Source organism: Macaca mulatta, chromosome 10 (genome assembly GCF_049350105.2).
Source record: "Macaca mulatta isolate MMU2019108-1 chromosome 10, T2T-MMU8v2.0, whole genome shotgun sequence".
Classification (NCBI taxonomy): domain Eukaryota; kingdom Metazoa; phylum Chordata; class Mammalia; order Primates; family Cercopithecidae; genus Macaca; species Macaca mulatta.
The window spans coordinates 109,192,380-109,209,684 of record NC_133415.1 but is presented as its reverse complement, the minus strand read 5'-3'; the positions used below and the strand labels follow the sequence as shown (position 1 = coordinate 109,209,684).

Genomic DNA, 17,305 nt, shown 5'->3' with positions numbered 1-17,305 from the left:
CACCAAGCCTAGCCCATTCTACATTTAATGAATGCTCTTTTTCCTCTGTTTTTAAAAATTGATACTTTAGGCCAGGCATGGTGGCTCACACCTGTAATCCCAGCACTTTGGGAGGCTGAAGCAGGAGGACTGCTGCAGGCCACGAGTTCGAGGCTGAAGAGAACTGCATTCCAGCCTGGGAGACAGAGCGAGACCCAGTCTCAAAAAAACAAACCAATTGATATTTTAAAAAATTACGGATGTCATACATGTTCAATATGACATAAAAATCAACTTCCTAATTTGTTTGTTTGTCAGATATGTATCGAGCACCTACCCCAAGCCAGACCTGGTCCCAGGTGCTGGGGACACAGGAGTGAATAAAATAAAGGCCCCAGCTTACTGCCCTCTTTCACTTTCTCTTTAACCAGTTCCCCTTTTTGGGGTAACTATCCCTGGAGCGTGTTCTTCTCAGTCTCAGTGTGAGAGCACACATGCATACACACACTCATATACAGAATTCCTTTTTAGAGTTTTTTGTTTGTTTGTTTTTGAGATGGAGTTTCACTCTTGGCGCCCAGGCTGGAGAGCAATGGTGCGATCTCAGCTCACTGCAACTTCTGCTTCCCAGGTTCAAGTGATTCTCCTGCCTCAGTCTCCCGAGTAGCTGGAATTACAGGCGCCTGCCACCATGCACGGCTAATTTTTTGTATTTTTACTGGAGACGGAGTTTCACTATGTTGGCTGGGCTGGTCTCAAACTCCTGACCTTGTGATCTGCCTGCCTTGGCCTCCTAAAGTGCTGGGATTACAGGAATGAGCCATTGCACCCTGCCTCTTTTTTGAGTTTACATCTGTTTGGTTTTTGTTTAAATAGATCTTTCTTTCCTCTTATAAATATCTCATTTTTTTTTTTTCAACTGCACAGCAGCTTGCTGTGGTGATGTGTCAAGATATGTATAACCAATCCAACTGTTAATAAATATTTAGGCCTCTTTGAGTTTTCTATGCCATAATGGCTACAGCCTCCTCATCCAGACATATATTTGCCTGCTTGTATATTTCCATAGCAGTTCTAGAAATAAAATTTCTGCATTGAAGGGGATATACTTTTTTTTTTTTTTTTTTAAAGACAGGTTCTCAATGTCACCGAGGCTGGAGTAGAGTGGCACAATCATAGCTCACTGCAGCCTCGACCTCCTGGGCTCAACCGATCTTCCTGCCTCAGCCTCCCACTGAGTAGTTGGGACTACAGGTGTGTGCCACTATGCTGGCTAATTTTTAAATTTTTGGTAGAGACAGGGTCTCACTATGTTGCCCAGGCTGGTCCCGAACTCTGAGTTCAAATGATCCTCGTGTCTCGTCCTCCCAAAGTATTGGGAATATAGATAGGTTCAAGCCACCGTGCCCAGCCTGGAATATACATGCTAAACGTGATGTATAACTTCTTGCCTCTGAACCCATGGAAACCCCACCCTGCCGTTTGTCATGGGAGTCCTGGTGATCCTTCATCCTGTGAAAAGGCCGCCATGAACATCTCCAGTGCGTTCCCACACAGCTCAGCTGAGCGTTCCATTTCCCACAGACTGCGCCCAGCCTTGGAGAGCTGGGGAATCACAGGGGGTGCAAGGGTATCAACGACAAGCGGGTGGAGGCCGCTGAGTTCTCCATCCCAACCTGGCACACAAGCTCCCCGAGCGTGATCGCCAGTGATCTGGGCTCCCATTTTGCATGTTTGATCTGGAGGACACCCATGACTCTGCATGTTCGATCTGGAGGACACCCATGACTCAAGGGGTAGTTAGGCCCCTGGGTGTTTCCATACCCCTCAACCCATGTCTAGTAGTTGGAAGTATGCGTACCTGTTTTGGAAAGCTGAGAGTCTTTTCACAGATGATTCTGGCACTGGCGGGAGGGTCGGGGAATTCATAGACTTGGGCAGAAGGGGGCTGGGGCCCCTCCACCCAACTCCTCATGTGCTCATAAACGGGGCCTGGAGTGGGAGGGCAGGGTAGAGTGGGCACCTGATAGGTCTCCTCTGAGCTGGCAGGAGCTTCTTCCAGGCCTCTCAGGAATGGGGGGCATGGCCTGTCTGCAGTGACCTCCGTGAGGATTTGGAGGCGGTTGGCAGGGGCCAGACCTTGCCTTCCGTGGAGCAAACACTTCCACCAACCCTCGCTTTCTGGTACGTGTTGCTCCAGAATGGTCAGGATGTCCCCTCTGCTGAAAGCCAGCTCATCAGAGCAGTCAGGGCAGTTGTCGTAAAGCGCCCTGGCCAGGAGTGCCTGCGGGTGGAGAGGGGAGAAGAGAATCTGCTGTTAGCACCATGGCCAGCGACCGCTACACCAGTCCCACTCACTAAGAAAGCTTAATGCAAATTCATAATGCCCTTCCATTTCGTTTCTTCCACCCCAGAGGCTCTTGTCCCTGCTCTTTGCCTGATTTGTTCCTTCACATCCTTGGGGTCTAAGTGAAATGTCACATCCTCAGGGCAGACTTCCCTGCATCCTGAGACGAGGTTGCACGGTCCTAATATGCTTTCATGGCCCTGTTTGTTTATGGTTTTGAGACAGGGTCTCACTCTGTTGCCGAGGCTGGAGTGCAGTGGTGAAATCTTGGCTCACTGCAGCCTCGACTTCCCAGGCTCAGGCAGTTCTCCCACCCCAGCCTCCCGAGTAGCTGGGACTACACATGCGTGCCACCACCCTGGGCTAAATTTTGTATTTTTGTAGAGAAGGTGTTTTGTCATTGCTCAGGCTGGTTTCCAACTCCTGTGTCACAGCGCTGTTTTAATTTGTGGACGTCATGACCTTTGCATATATACACATACGTATATATACGTATATAACATATATACATATATGTATGTATATGTATATATACATACCATACATATGTGTATATATGTTTATGTATGTACATATGTGTATATGTATGTGTATATATGTATCTGTATGTATATATGTGTATATATGTATCTGTATGTATATATGTATACACACATATATACATATATACACATACTATATATGATGGGTTGATACATATATGTACACCACATATATCCTATATATATAGCAGTCCATTATATATTGTGTATACATATGGGTGTCTCGTTCTCTGTCATGTACAGGTGCCTGGCATTTAGTAAGTGCTTGGTACAGGCAGCTGTGACTGTTATTACTATTAGGTCGCTTTTTGTCTGGTTTTTGCTATTTTCCTTCTGAATTGGATTGGCAGTTCTGTGACTGCTGGGCCCACATCTCACTTGGCTATTCTGTCCCCAGTGTCAGGCCCAGGCCCAGGTACACAGAAGATGCTCAATACATGTTCATTAATAAGTGAACGACAAGAGGCTGGGCGCAGTGGTTCAAGCCTGTAATCCCAGCACTTTGGGAGGCCGAGGAGGGCAGATCACTTGAGGCCAGGAATTCAAGACCAGCCTGACCAACATGGTGAAACCCTGTCTCTACTAAAAATACAAAAATTAGCGGGGCATGATGGTATGTGCCTGTATTTCCAGCTACTTGGGAGACTGAGGCAGGAAAATCGCTTGAACCCTGGAGGCAGAGGTTGCAGTGAACCGAGATCATGCCACTGCACTCCAGCCTGGGCAACAGAGCGAGACTCCGTCTCAAAAACAAAACAAAACAAAAACTAGTGAATGACAAAAGACTCAGGAGGTTAGTGACTTGCCTGTGGTCACAAAGCCAGGATCAAACCCAGTCTCCTAATTCTCTGACCTACGCTCTTTCAGTAAGCCACACAGTTCTAAAACAAATCACCTCGTTACCACGGCAGTGATGGCTGAGCCCCCTTCTTGTTTGAACTTTCCACTGTAATTACATGAAGGCAACTTGTTTCTTGAGGTTTTAAAGTAATCACCTTTCCCCACCTTTTTATATCAATACATGTTCATTACAGAAAAAGAGAGAAATAAAAGAAGGAAATGAAAATTACCCATAATCCCAGCACTCAGAGATACCAATTTACACCATTTTTGGTATTTACCCTTCCAGTGGTTTTTTATTTTCTAAATAAATGTAATTACACCTTTTAAACTCATTAACCTTTGTTCACACGGTTCATAAATAAAGCAAAAGTGACCAACTCTCCCATTATATTTGTTGAAAATTATTGTGCTTCTTGCCTAATATTTCTATTCTGTTACATAAATGGAATTGGAAGACCAACTGCTGATAAAAACCATCTTAACCAGACAAGCAGGTCTGTGTGGATTTGGGGAAACACCACCACAAGTCTATCTAAAAATCGTAAGTAGAATCAGATCCTTCACGCACCCAGAGAGACATTGAACGTCCCCCACAAAATCTAATACAGCTGAGATCCTAGGAGATCATGAACAATTTTTGTAAAGAAAACCTTTTGTTCTTTCTACAAAAGTAACACAAGTTCATTAAAGAAAAAGTAAAAATGATAATGAGCAAACAGAAGAAAATGAAAATGCCTGCAGTGCCACCACCACAGGTAACTGCTGTTAATCCTTTGGTTTTTGTATCTTTCCAGATCTTTTCTTTTGCATAGTTGTCCACATACACACCTACAGTCATTGTTAAAGTTTTAAAACCTAATGGCATAATATGAAACACACTGTTTTATAATCTGCTTTTTTCTCCCACTTAAAAATAAATTGTGGGACTGGGTGTGGTGGCTCACGTCTGTAATCCCAGCACTTTGGGAGGCCGAGGTGGGCGGATGACAAGGTCAGGAGTTTGAGACCATCCTGGTCAATATGGTGAAACCCCGTCTCTACTAAAAATACAAAAAAAAAAAAAAAAAAAAATTAGCTGGGCGTGGTGGCGTGCACCTGTAGTCCCAGCTACTTGGGAGGCTGAGGCAGAAGAATCACTTGAACCCGGGAGGCAGAGGTTGCAGTGAACTGAAATGGTGCCACTGCACTCCAGCCTGGGCGACAGAGTGAGACTCCATCTCAAATAAATAAATAAATAAATAAATTGTGAGCATCTTTCCATGTCAATAAACATTTTTCTTCAATATCCTTTAAAACAGTGACTTAGTTTTCCATTGTACGGATGAAACATAATTTTTCTTCTTGGTTTTGGACATTTTAGCTAATTGCAGGTTTTAGCTATTACCAACAATGCTGAAATTATCACCTTCATAGCTAGTATTTGCAACTCCCCTTGTTTATTTCCATGGATAAATTCTTCAGTGGGAAGTCGGTGGGTGGAAACCATCAGGGCTCCGGAGGCTGTCACGTTCCCCTCCAGCAAAGTTTCAATCCATTCACACCTCCGCCCACTGTGAATGAGACTGCACTGTTCCTTGTACCCTAATCTACCCTGTGCATTACCTCTTGGTTGGATGATGTATTTGTTTTAAAATCTTTGTCAAGGAAACTTGAAATATTTCCTAGCATATTCTTAGCAACACCCAGACTACTCAAAACTACAGAATCAGCTGCAGCCCTCATGCCGCTGAGGGGTAACTTGCAGGCAACTCGGGGAATGTGTCACCTCCCTGCTGTACCCCCCTTTTAACTCATTTTTTAATAGAAACAAGGTCCCAAAAGGAGTTAGGGGCATGTGTATTGTGAGGGGCATTCCTGCCTGTAGAGATTTCCTCTCTTCTCCATGGTGAAGCAGATATCCTCAAGTGAGAGGGAAGATATGAAGCTGTCACTTGTCCGAGCCCAGTGAGTGTATGAGATGACATTGAAAAGCAGAGAGCTGAGCTACAGCCAGTGGACACTGACTGTATGTCCTGGTGTCAGGCATCCCACGGGGTGTCTCTCTGGGTCAGCCAATTATTCCTTCACAGATTCAGCAAACATTTATGGAATGTTTATTACATATGGCACTGTTGCTGTCCTCGAGTTTTTCAGGGACACAAATTTTGATCGTGCCACTCCCCTCTCTACCACCCTTTAGTGGCTCCCTAAAACCCTCTGGACAAAGCCCAAACTGTGCCCAAACCATCATGGCTCTGTGTGATTTTGCCTCGTCCCACGCTTACAGCCTCATAGGTATCACTTCCTCACTGGCCTCCGGGGCACCACCCTTTCTGAGGGCTTGAGTCTCTCATTTGTGCTGTTCTCTCTACCCCAAAGCAGTCAGCAGCTTTCCACCCAGTGAAATCCCACACATCCTTCCAGGCTCATCTTAAATGTCACTTTCTTAGAAAAAGGGTCCCTGACACCCTCTCAACCAAACTAGTTCTCCCCATACTTAGGCTCAACACCTTTGCACATCAGTACTTATCACATTAGGATTCAACTCATCCAGGGTCTGTCTCCCCACAAGAACGTAAGCTCCAGGAGAGTGAGGGCCACAGCCTCTTGTTCTGGACGGTATCCCATGGTCCAGCACAGAGTAGGGGATCTTAGCTCCTTGTTGAGTTAACGAATGAAAGAGAGGCGTGACATAACACCTCCATTTTCAAGTCTTTAAGAGGTAAGAAGTCACAAACACCAAGAGGAGCACTCCTATTTCTGTCTGGAGTAGGGTAAGAGGAAGCTTTCTGTGACCCCCTGACCACACTCTTCGATAACCTTCAGTAAGAACGACCACCAGCATGTCCAGAAGATAAACTTCAAGGCATAACTAGTCTGCACACGGAATCATTATCCCTTGAATGTGTTGGAAGAATGTGAGTGCTGAGGTTGGAGAATCCAGCAGTGATGAAGTATTTAAGGGACTAGAGTTTTAGAGTCTTATAAAGAGTGTTGATTAAAGGTCAAGACTTAGGCCGGGCGTGATGACGCATGCCTGGAATCCCAGCACCTTGGGAGGCCAAGGCACGTGGATGACTTGAAGCTAGGAGTTCCAGACCAGCCTGGCCAACATGGTGAAACCCTGTCTCTACCAAAAAATACAAAAATTGTCCAGCTCGGTGGTGCACGCCTGTAGTCCCAGCTACTGGGGAGGCTGAATTGGGAGGATGGCTTGAGCCCAGGAGGTGGAGGTTGCAGTGAGCCAAGATTGTGCCACCGCACTACAGCCTGGGTGAGGAAGTGAGACCCTGTCTCACAAAAATAAAAAAAAAAAGGACTTATGAAAGTTACATGCTACTTTGTAGATTTTTTTTTCCAGTTAAATAGACAAATTATTGCTGTTCAGTAAAAAAAAAAAAAAAAACGATAATCTGAAAGGTTTATTATCTGAAACGATAATCTGAAAGGTTTATTGTCTTGTAGGTTTGTTATCTTGTAGGACTTTAACCAGTTTCATATTTAGCCTTGCAATCACACTCTAATATTCCTTAATTAAATTGCCTATACCTACCTAACACCTCAATGATCTCTTTTTAAAAATAAATTCATTCAAGTTGGACAAGCATCCTCAATGATCTTTGACCTAGTTTTAACATTTCATTGATTCCCTAGTAATTGACCAAAATTGATTAAAATCTTTGACATGAGTTCATTTTATATTTGCATGAGAGTCATAATTTTGCCTTTTTGAAAATTGTACTTTAACCATCTACATTGGGAACAAAAGGGAAAATAAAAGCCTTTGCAGAGGCTATAATGAAATAATTATGGTATATTTAATCATAATTCCTATGAAATACATTTAAAGCAATCTTTAAAAACCCATCATCCGAAATGTGCTTGCATTTTTCTAGAAATAAGATAGTGCATGTCTTTAGACAGAGCAGTTGTTGCAATATGGCAGCTGCTCTGAAGGGTCCAGATTGAACGTAGCTTAGCTGGTGGATTTGTCTATTGTAAAAGTAAGGATTTTTTCCAGAGAACAATGGGGTTTTTATGGGCATCCACAGCTGTCCAAGATGAACAGCAGCAGTCTTATTCTTGATATATGATTTATTTTGTAATTTTGACCTGCTGTCTTCAGGACAGCAGACCACATCTTCAAAGGATGTAAACTCCCAGCAAAGGAAAACTCTAAGTATGTTACCATAACACGTTTCCCTTCCATATGAATGAAACACTGTATTGTGTTTCATTACAATTGACAGGGGGGTCTCTGGACAGCTCATGCAATCAATTAATTATATCTCAGAGTTTCAGTAGCAAAGACCATCAATATTAATGTTACAAAAGAAGAATGAAATGCACGTGGAAAGTCTTGGGGAGTTCCTTACCTGGAATGGAGGGAAAACGGAATTATATTGAATGAGAACCTATTTTGTGTTGGATGCACTGAAGTCATGATATTACCTATTTCTCTGAAATCTCAGAGGCAGACTTCCTTAGCCCCATTTTACAGATGAGAGAACTGAGGGCCAGAGAGATCAATGACTTGTTCAAGGTCACTTAAACTCTAACTGGTTCCTCACATCCATTCTTTCACCTTATAATCCACTCTCCAGACACTAGCCAGAATATTTTATTTTATACACATAAATTGGATCCTATTGGTCTCTTATTTTAAAAATCTCTAATTGCTTAGAACTGCATTCCGAACAAAAGGTCACCTTCCTAGTGTGGCTTCGAGGCAGGATTCGCCTCCCAGTTCGCAGCTCTACCCTCATTCGTTTCCCTCCAGTCACATTGTTTTGTTACTTTTCTCAGGTGCCCTGAGCTTGCTTCCACCTCAGACCTTTCCTTTGCTGTTCCTTCTGCCCAGAACTGCCCAGAACTCTCTTCCACCAGATCCTCCTCCTCTGGTTCTCAGCTCGAGTCACCCCTTTGCAGAGGCTGCCCCTGACCACCCCACTTTCGGCTGTGCTCCGGCTCTTGTGGTCAGGCTGGGCGTGCAGGGAGCACTGGACATTGCAATAGCAGCAGCCAGCACTCATCGTGCACCCGTGTTCCTGGCACTGCACTGAGCTCTTTGTGAATAACAGATGGAAGCAGTTGACAGGCCACTGCAAAGGCATCCAATAACCATCGCAATTGTTGCTGAGGCCACTCACAAGGTATTCTTAAATAGAGTGTTAATTGGAAATATTTGTGTAGAAATTTAAGAGGTGAAGAAGGACATATGTTCACATTTTTGTTCCTTGTGGGTACACAAGCAGTTAGATTCTGGGTACAATGGAAGAACTGTTCTTAAACGATTTCCAAAAAGGACATTTTCCACAAATGCCCATCTTCATACAACAGCTGGGAGAGGGAAAAGGAAAATGAATACGCATTTGGAAGGAAGAACGTGAGGAGGATAGAGAAACAAACGTGAAGAATAAGAGGCTGACTGCCTTCATGGTGATGATAACCTCAGTGCGGAGACCTTTCCACACCGGGCAGATGCAATGTGCTCATCTAAACCCGAGCAGCCGAGGATACAGTGGTCTTAGCTGCACTTGGAGAAATCTGGGGAGCAATTCATTCATTCATTCATTCACCGAGATTGTATTGAGCATCAACTGTATTCCAGGGGCTCTGCTGGAGGCATCGTGGTGAACAAAACTGTTTCGGATCTCATGCCATGTACATTTTAGTGGAGCAGACAAATCCTAATCAAATCATCACAGAAATAAATACAGGGTTTCCACCTCTCGTAAGTGGGATGGAAAGAAAATACAAGAAGTTATGAGAAATAAAATACAGGAAGTTATTTAAAAATATGGGAAGTTATGAGAAATAAAATACAGGAAGTTATGAAAAATTATAAGTGCAGTTGGGAAGTACTGATGGGTGAGGGCTTAGGGAAAATTTACCTGAGAAAGTGGCCATGGAAGCTTCCATGGGGGTAAGGAGGAGTTAGTCAGACAAGGAGTTAGTCAGATAAAGTGTTAGATAAAGAGCATTCAGGCAGAGGAAGAGGAATGTGTGGAGGCTGGAGTGCGTGGGTGAGGGGGCGTGTGGGAGTGTGAGTGAGTGTGTATGTGCATGTGTTGGGGAGGCATGGAAAGTTGGAGGAACTGTAAAATGACCAGGTTGCCTGGAGAGAGATCAACAAAGGCCCTGACTCCTAACTTCCATGGCGGCTGCTGTTTATACTTGGTTACTGGGTGGAAAACGGGGTGCATGGAGCAAGTGGAAGCCAGAGAGGTGATTCAAAGCCAATTGTCCGGTCCAGCTGGGAGATGCCTGTGGCTTGGATGAGGGCGGAGGCTGGATTTCCTTAGTTTTGGGGAGGAGCTGGTGAAGGACTGGATGCAACTTGAGGTGAGGCTTGGAGGAAAAGCAGGAACATAACTACAGAGAAGAGAGGGACACACTGCTGAACGGGCCAGGGAAAGTAAGAAGCAGAGAGGGAACTGGCCCGCACACTTTCATCACCCACGGTGGGATAAGAGCCATCAGCAGGTGTGGCAGCTCTAGGCAGGAGCAGCTCAGATGAGCCAGGAGAGAAGCAGCTGCTGCAGCTTCAGTTATGCTGCTTCATCGTCCCTGTTCCTAGGATGGAAATCCCCTCTCTAGGCCGGGGTGGACACACTGCCCGGGTGACTGCGCCCACGTGCACTCGCCCACAGGCACAGCTTGCTTCTCTGCTTTACCTTCAATTTTCTTTCTCTTTAGATTACTCAAAAGAGCAAAGCTGCAGAAACTCAAGAATGTCAGGGCTGGGGGGCGGGCTGGGGGGCGGGCTGGGGGGTTGGTCCGGGGGCGGGTACACTGATTGCTCTGTTGGCCTCATTTTAGTGCTTTGTGGCGCCTGAGACTAGGAGAGATTAATGACCTAAGGTCATACAGCAGCAGGCAGCAGAGCGGGGATTCAGACTCGCATCTATCTGACTGTAGCCTGCTATTGCCAATACTCTGTGCGGCCTTCCCAAGTCAAAGTCTGTTTCCTACTCTAATCTGCTAACTCTTATGTCCAAATGTGTGCAAATCCAGAAAGAGCTGGTTTAAAGACAGCTATAAGGAGGAGCAGCAAACTCAAAGGATTATAGGAGCTGCGCGAGAAATATACATGAATGAGGCAGGCCAGGCATCAGACATTTGGGTGTGGTGGAGACTGCGGCATGCTCGGGTAGCTCTTAAAAGATCACTCCTCAGGCCCAGTGAAGCATTCTGCTGCTGAGTCCAGCCCGCTGCTGGGGTTTTAGAGGCCCCACCCAGATTTCCTTTGCAAACTGAAAGTTAATAGTCAGGGGTCCTGAGTGTTTCTGCCCAATGCAGGACTCACTGAATGGGCAATCTTTACCCCAAAGCTCTGGTTGAGTTGTCAAGACTGTGTCTAAGCTGCCGCACAGTTTGAGGCTCTCCCTACTCTGTCCAGCTCCTTCTCTCTTTCCTGTCACAGGGGTCAGAGCAGCATCATGGCCCCATCCTGCTTCCTCCTTGTTTTATCTTTCACAGCCCGCCCCACACCAAACTCTTATGCTCCTAAAATTAAAACAGTAGTAACTATGGGATAGGAGAGTAGAGATCATGAGACCGTTTTCATCCAAGTAACCTAGAATATCATTCTTTCTTTGGGAAGGTAAATCATACAATGAGGTCACCAGTGCGTAGTGGGAGGTGGCAAATAAGGAAGTTCCCCAAACTAGTGGTGGAGATGGTAACTGTGAAAGAAGCCAGAGCAGTAAGTGATGTCTAGGCCCCTGCTCTGCACAAAGATGTAGATCTCCAAGGTCAAGAGGGACATTTTTCTTCTACTAAAATCCTTCTTTGAAAAATGTCCGTGTTTTGCATTTCGGCTTCCTTCTCACAGATTCCACGTCTTACTTTCAAGAATTCTTAGTACTCAGGCGAGGTGACGGAATGCTTCCTACTTCCCCTTTGAGGGCCGGGAGAGGACACTCAGTTGTAGAGAAACCACATTTTAAAAAATGCATATACTATAAATATCACAGATCTTTTGATACATGGGAAATGTGAATCCCTGAAGTTCATGAAGGATTTCCATGGATATAGGAGCTTTTATGTTGAGATCAGTGACATATTCTGTTATATATTTTTATGAGGTAGCTGAGCCCAGACTCAACATCGAGAGTGAGTGCAGAATGGAGAAAGGGATCTTTGATCATCTTTAAAGTCAATAGTCTCCCTTCGACTGTACTTGGAAGTATTTCATTTCATGTAAATTCAAATACAGGCCAGGAAAGAGTAAAGCAGAGAGAACAGTGTTATCTGTTGGCTTGTGAATGTTTACTTTCCATCATTTTAAAAGGACATTATGTTAAAAAAAAAAAAAAGTTTCCAAGAGCATAAGAAAAATCCCCTCACCACCTCCATTTTATCCCAGCCACATTCTCCAAAAAGGGAAGACAGAGAAGGAGGAAGGACAACCTAAGGAAGAATCAAAGTATCTACAGACACTTCTTCTGGGAGGGATTTCTGGTGAGTAATAACATTCTGTGAAGTCACCTCTAAAAGGATGAGATATGGGTTTTTGTTTTTGTTTTTAAGAGACAGGGTCTTGCTATGTTGCCCAGGCTAGAATGCAGTGGCTATTCTCAGGCATGATCATGGTGCACTACAGCCTTAAACTCCTGGTCTCAAGCAATCCTCCTGCCTCAGCCTCACAGGTAGCTGGGACTATAGGCACACACCACCATACCTAGCTTAAGGAGTTATAGCAAAGGTGATCTGGAAAGGGTCCTCACTTTGCAAACCCCACATAACAATCCAGACTTCTCACACGCTCTGTGTGTCAGCTAGTATTATTTTCCTATAACTGATCAAATAAAGGGGAGAAGCTGGCTGGGTGTGGTGGCTCACACCTGTAATCCCAGCACTTTGGGAGGCTGAGGTGAGCAGATCGCTTTGAACACAGGAGTTTGAGAGCAGCCTGGGCAACATGGTGAAACCCCATCTCTACAAAAAATATACTAATTAGCTGGGCATGGTGGCACACGCCTGTAATCCCAGCTACTCAGGAAGCTGAGGCTGGAGGATGGCTTGAACATGGGAGGTGGAGGTTGCAGTGAGCCGGGATTGTGCCACTGCTCTCCAGCCTGGAAGACGGAGTGAGACCTTGTCTTGGGGGGGATAAAAAAAGAAGGGGGAAAATCCTCTTTAATCTTTTAGATTCAATGTAGCCCCTCATGAAACCAGTCTGTTTGCCCTGAAAGGAGTGTCCATCGCACTCCAGTTATGCAGGAACTGTGTTAGTCTTGTCCACTGTTTAGCCAGTGCCTTGGGAATGAGGATGGCTTGCGGGTTCTCAACTCTGTGGCAGGTACTGGGATGAGGAGTTAGCACTGATGGCCGCATTTGATATCGAAAAAACCTTATGAAGCAGATACTGTAAGTAACATCTCATTTAGGAGATGAGTAAGCTACGGCACAGAGATGGTGAGAAAGTAACTTAAGGTAGCTCAGCAATCAAGGGCCAAAGCCAGGATTGGAATACAGGCAGTTTGGGGTCTGGAGTGTGCTCTTTTAGCCTACAAACCACTCTGCTTAGCACGGACTCTATCACAAGACGGTGTGGACATCTTAGCAGATACAGGATGGCAAAGTGCCTCCTGGGAGAGGGAGATGAAGCTGAGAAACAGAGACATTTGTATAATGGAGTACAATGTAGCCATTACAAGAATGAGGTAGAGCTTATATCATTGGAAATGGGACAATCTCCAAAATGCAGTATTAAATTTTTAAAAAAGAGCAAGATGAGCATAGGTCTGCATTGATGCTTTTGTAAGTATAGCATCTTTCTGGAAGGTTATGTCACTCACTGAGGGTCCCTTCTGGGTAGGAAACAGGGGTCTGGGGAGCTAGAGGTTTGGGATTAGATAAAAACACTTTGAGTCCATGTTCATTTGTGCAGTTGGAATTTTTAAAACCATGTGTAAATGTTCTTTTTCAATATAAAAATCTAATTTACAAAGGATTCTGTTCTATTGGAAGAAGAGGACTTCCGCGCTGGTGAATTAAAGCAGCTGCTTGTCATGACCGCGCAAGGCCTTTCTACTCCTACATTAGATAGAAAGGAAGTTTGACTTTGAGTCCATCTTAATCTTGGCCAAAAGCAGTTTGCCACACGCACAAAGATTTCTCACCTCCCCGAACTTCCGGGATGCTAAACATCATCAACTACTTCTCACTGGCCATCCCCCAAAGGGCCTGGACCGTGTACGGCATGGAGGATGCTGAAAGGTACTTGAGTGTTTTTTTGAGAACTGGCTGATTGTGTGAGCATTTACCTCTTCCTTGAGGGCAGGGCCACAGAGTGGAAGCCCACAGAGAGGGCAATGAATGACTGGTAAATGGGATCTAACTGCAGGTGCATTAAGAATCACAGAAGTTTAGACTCAAAGTGTTTTAAAGATTTGTCTGGCCTGGTCCAGGCACGTTGAGGAGGCACTGAGTGGATCTCTAAGCTCCTGGGGGAGGCTCGCTGCCCTTCCTGCTATCCCAGCGCTCCTCGAGCTCTCCTTTGGCCAGCTGCAGAATGATCTGGGTCCTGTGCACAAAGACCCCGGCCAGAGAGGAGGGCCTGCCACGATGGGACATGTTTCCCAAGGCCAAAGTTAGGATGTGCAGTATCAGGACACAGCAGCTGCGTGTTGCATGTGTATGATGTTGGGGAAAACATTCAGAATAACCATGTCCCTACTTTTCTCCTGGAAAACCTCCTACAACTCCTGAAGTTGTGCTGTGAGGTCTGCAGTTGAGAAGGGAGCACCAGGCAACCAGCCATCTCCTCGCTCATCTAACATTCTGTTCTCTCTCCCTTCCTCCCTTCATTTTTGCCAGCTCATTCCTGTCTTCTCTTTGTCCCTCCTGCCTCCTTCCCTCCTCTGTAATCGCCTCCCATTGACATAGTTATCCAAGAAAGAACCTGTTATCTTTTTTTTTTTTTTTTTTTGAGACAGAGTCTCACTCTGTCACCCCGACTGGAATGCAGTGGTGTGATCTCTGCTTACTGCAACCTCCGCTACCTGGGATCAAGCGATTCTCCTGCCTCAGCTTCCCGAGTAGCTGGGACTACAGTCGCCTGCCACCCTGCCTGGTAAATTTTTGTATTTTTAGTAGAGACAGGGTTTCGCCATGTTGGCCAGGCTGGTCTCGAACCCCTGACCTCAGGTGATCCACCCGCCTCGGCCTCCCAAAGTGCTGGGATTACAGGCGTGAGCCACCGTGCCTGGCCAAAGCTGTAATCTTAACTTTTATTTTCCCCCATAAATTGCAGTGGCTTTCCATATCAATATTTACATTTAAAAGTAAAATTCCATAAGTTATGAGGAACTGCCACTTAAAATAAGAAAATGGTATATTTCATAACCAGAACTTGCTCTAAGAATTTGCAAGTAGATTAAACTATCTCTTTAATTTGTCATGCCTAATGTGGTGAGAGAATTAGTTTATGAGGTTGTAAAACTTGAGACAGCTTTGCTTCAGTAATCTGCATCTCATTATCAGAAATATTTTGAATTCTTTTAACGAGGTGATAGCTAAGTGGTTTCTTGCATCATCTCACATAAAGGACAGTTGCTTCTCTTGGAGCTGTTTTAAAAAAAAAACTTAGCAAAGTAGTTAAGTGAGAGATGCTGAAGGGAAACTGCTGCCTTTTTTTGTGATTAATATTAATTTGCCCAATAGGCTAGGAAAAGAACTGAGTTTCTGCTTCAGCTCTGGTTTTGAAAAAGGTGAAAATTCTTGAATGAAAAGCTCCAGAATGTGCAGAAAATGATCTGAAAGTTATTTAACTGGAAGTGTGAACTGAAACTCCCTTTTCCCAACTACTCTTATATTTAAAGTAACATTTAAGGCCAGGTGCAGTGGCTCATGTCTGTAATCCCAACACTTTGGGAGGCCGAGGTGTGCGGATCACTTGAGGTCAGGAGTTCAAGACCAGCCTGGCCAACATGGTGAAACCCCGACTCTACTAAAAATACAAAAATTAGCCGGGCATGGTGGTGCACGCCTGTGGTCCCAGCTTCCGGGGAGGAGGAAACAGGATAGTTGCTTAAACTCAGGAGGTGGAGGTTGCAGTGAGCTGAGATGGCGCCACTGCACTCCAGCCTGGGCAACAGAGCAACACTCCATCTCAATAAATAAATAAATAAATAAATAAATAGATAGATAAATAAATAAATAAATAAAATAAAGTAATATGTAAGCTTTAAAACAAAACCTAATAGAATAGAATATAACTTTCTAAACAAAAATATAAGGTCTCCCTTTTTGGTTTCAAAACGGGATGCAACTTTCAATTGTTTCCCATGGTGTGACCGTCATTGGGAAACCATCATTACCTGCTTCCTTAATATAGTGGGGAGCACTGGAAATAACAAGCTCTGGACCCTTTTATACAGTTAACTCAGAGTGCCAAGCAATCACATAGTTGTAGGAAATGGATGTCAGAAGACAGAAACTCAGATACTCACATTCACCTTCATCTTGATCCTTTAAAGAAATGATTTTAAAAAGTACTATCCATATCCCGGAAGACACCAGCAGAAGTCGCAGATCGCTTGGAAAGGGAAATCTTTCTGTAGGAGTTTGTGCAGGAATGCTGTGAGGTCTGGGTCTAAACTTTCTCTGCAGCTGTCTTTGCCTGTGGATGTGGCCAGTGGATCTCTAAGCTCTTGGGGGAGGCTCGCTGCCCTTCCTGCTATCCCAGCCATGGGGAAGGATGGGCTGGTTACATAATATATTCTCTCCCACACTCCCATTGGTTCCCTCCCATCCAAATGGATGCACATAGCCTTCGTGGCTGGTTTATCCATAGAAACCAGGGACAAAGAAGTGAATAAACCTGGTGAACTTGCATATGAGGAGGGATATGAGAGAAAAAGAAGAACTTTAATGCAAAGAGAGTTCCTTACTTTCTTAACACCTCTAAAAATAATCCTGGAGAATGGCATATGCTGTAAATAAGCACAAACTTTAACTGGGTTCTTGAAAACTTTGAACTCTGACCCAGCCAGCTTTGAATTCTTCCTGATGATTCAGATGAAAAAGCCACACTTTAAAGGAACTTCTACAGCTGTAGGAGGCACTGCCTACTAATGGGGCTTTGAGGAGGAGGTTGTGGTCAGAAAAAAATTCCAAAGCCACCCAGTGGAAATGAGGCATTTGCTTCTCTGATAACTGAATACTGTGCTTTTCCAGTAGGTTTGGGTCTTACCCAGATCGACATGCTTTAATATACTTCCCCTACTCGTGGAAACCTTGCTAAGCTGCACTTAAGGCTTCATTTAATTGGCAATTATTTATCAAGCACCTACTGTATGTCTGACAATGTACACCAGGGGAACAGGTAACCAGTTTCCTTGATCTAAGCTCAGGATTGAAATGACACAATAAAGGTCTCTCAGGCCTTCACATAATTGATTATCATGTCTGTGGCCCAAGATGGGCCCATGTCATACCAGACTGCATTCTCCAACTCAAAGTGCTCCAGAGATCCTAGTGTGTTCATTCACAGCCTTGCCACTGCCTCCCACCGCCAAGTCTATTCCTTGCCAGCGAAGTCCCTGAGTTATTGCTTAAGATATTTGGTTTGGGGAGCTGTTGGATCAAGTTAAGGGGTTGGCAA

General features: G+C 44.7%; 1 protein-coding gene across 4 annotated transcripts in view; it reads right to left on the bottom strand.

Annotated features, from left to right (window-relative positions):
• Window positions 1-17,305, bottom strand: part of CASS4 (Cas scaffold protein family member 4) — a 48,803-nt gene that overhangs the window by 21,273 nt on the left and 10,225 nt on the right. The window contains exons 1-2 of one of the 4 annotated variants that reach the window (XM_077952008.1): window positions 16,152-16,347; window positions 1,841-2,263 (exon numbers count right to left, since the gene is read on the bottom strand). In XM_077952008.1, coding sequence (XP_077808134.1) covers window positions 1,841-2,263; window positions 16,152-16,163 — 435 coding nt within the window. In that variant the 5' untranslated portion in view covers window positions 16,164-16,347. Of the gene's footprint in view, window positions 1-1,840; window positions 2,264-16,151; window positions 16,348-17,305 lie in introns of those variants that run through there. The other 3 variants (XM_077952010.1, XM_015148735.3, XM_077952009.1) reach the window with 3 other exon arrangements.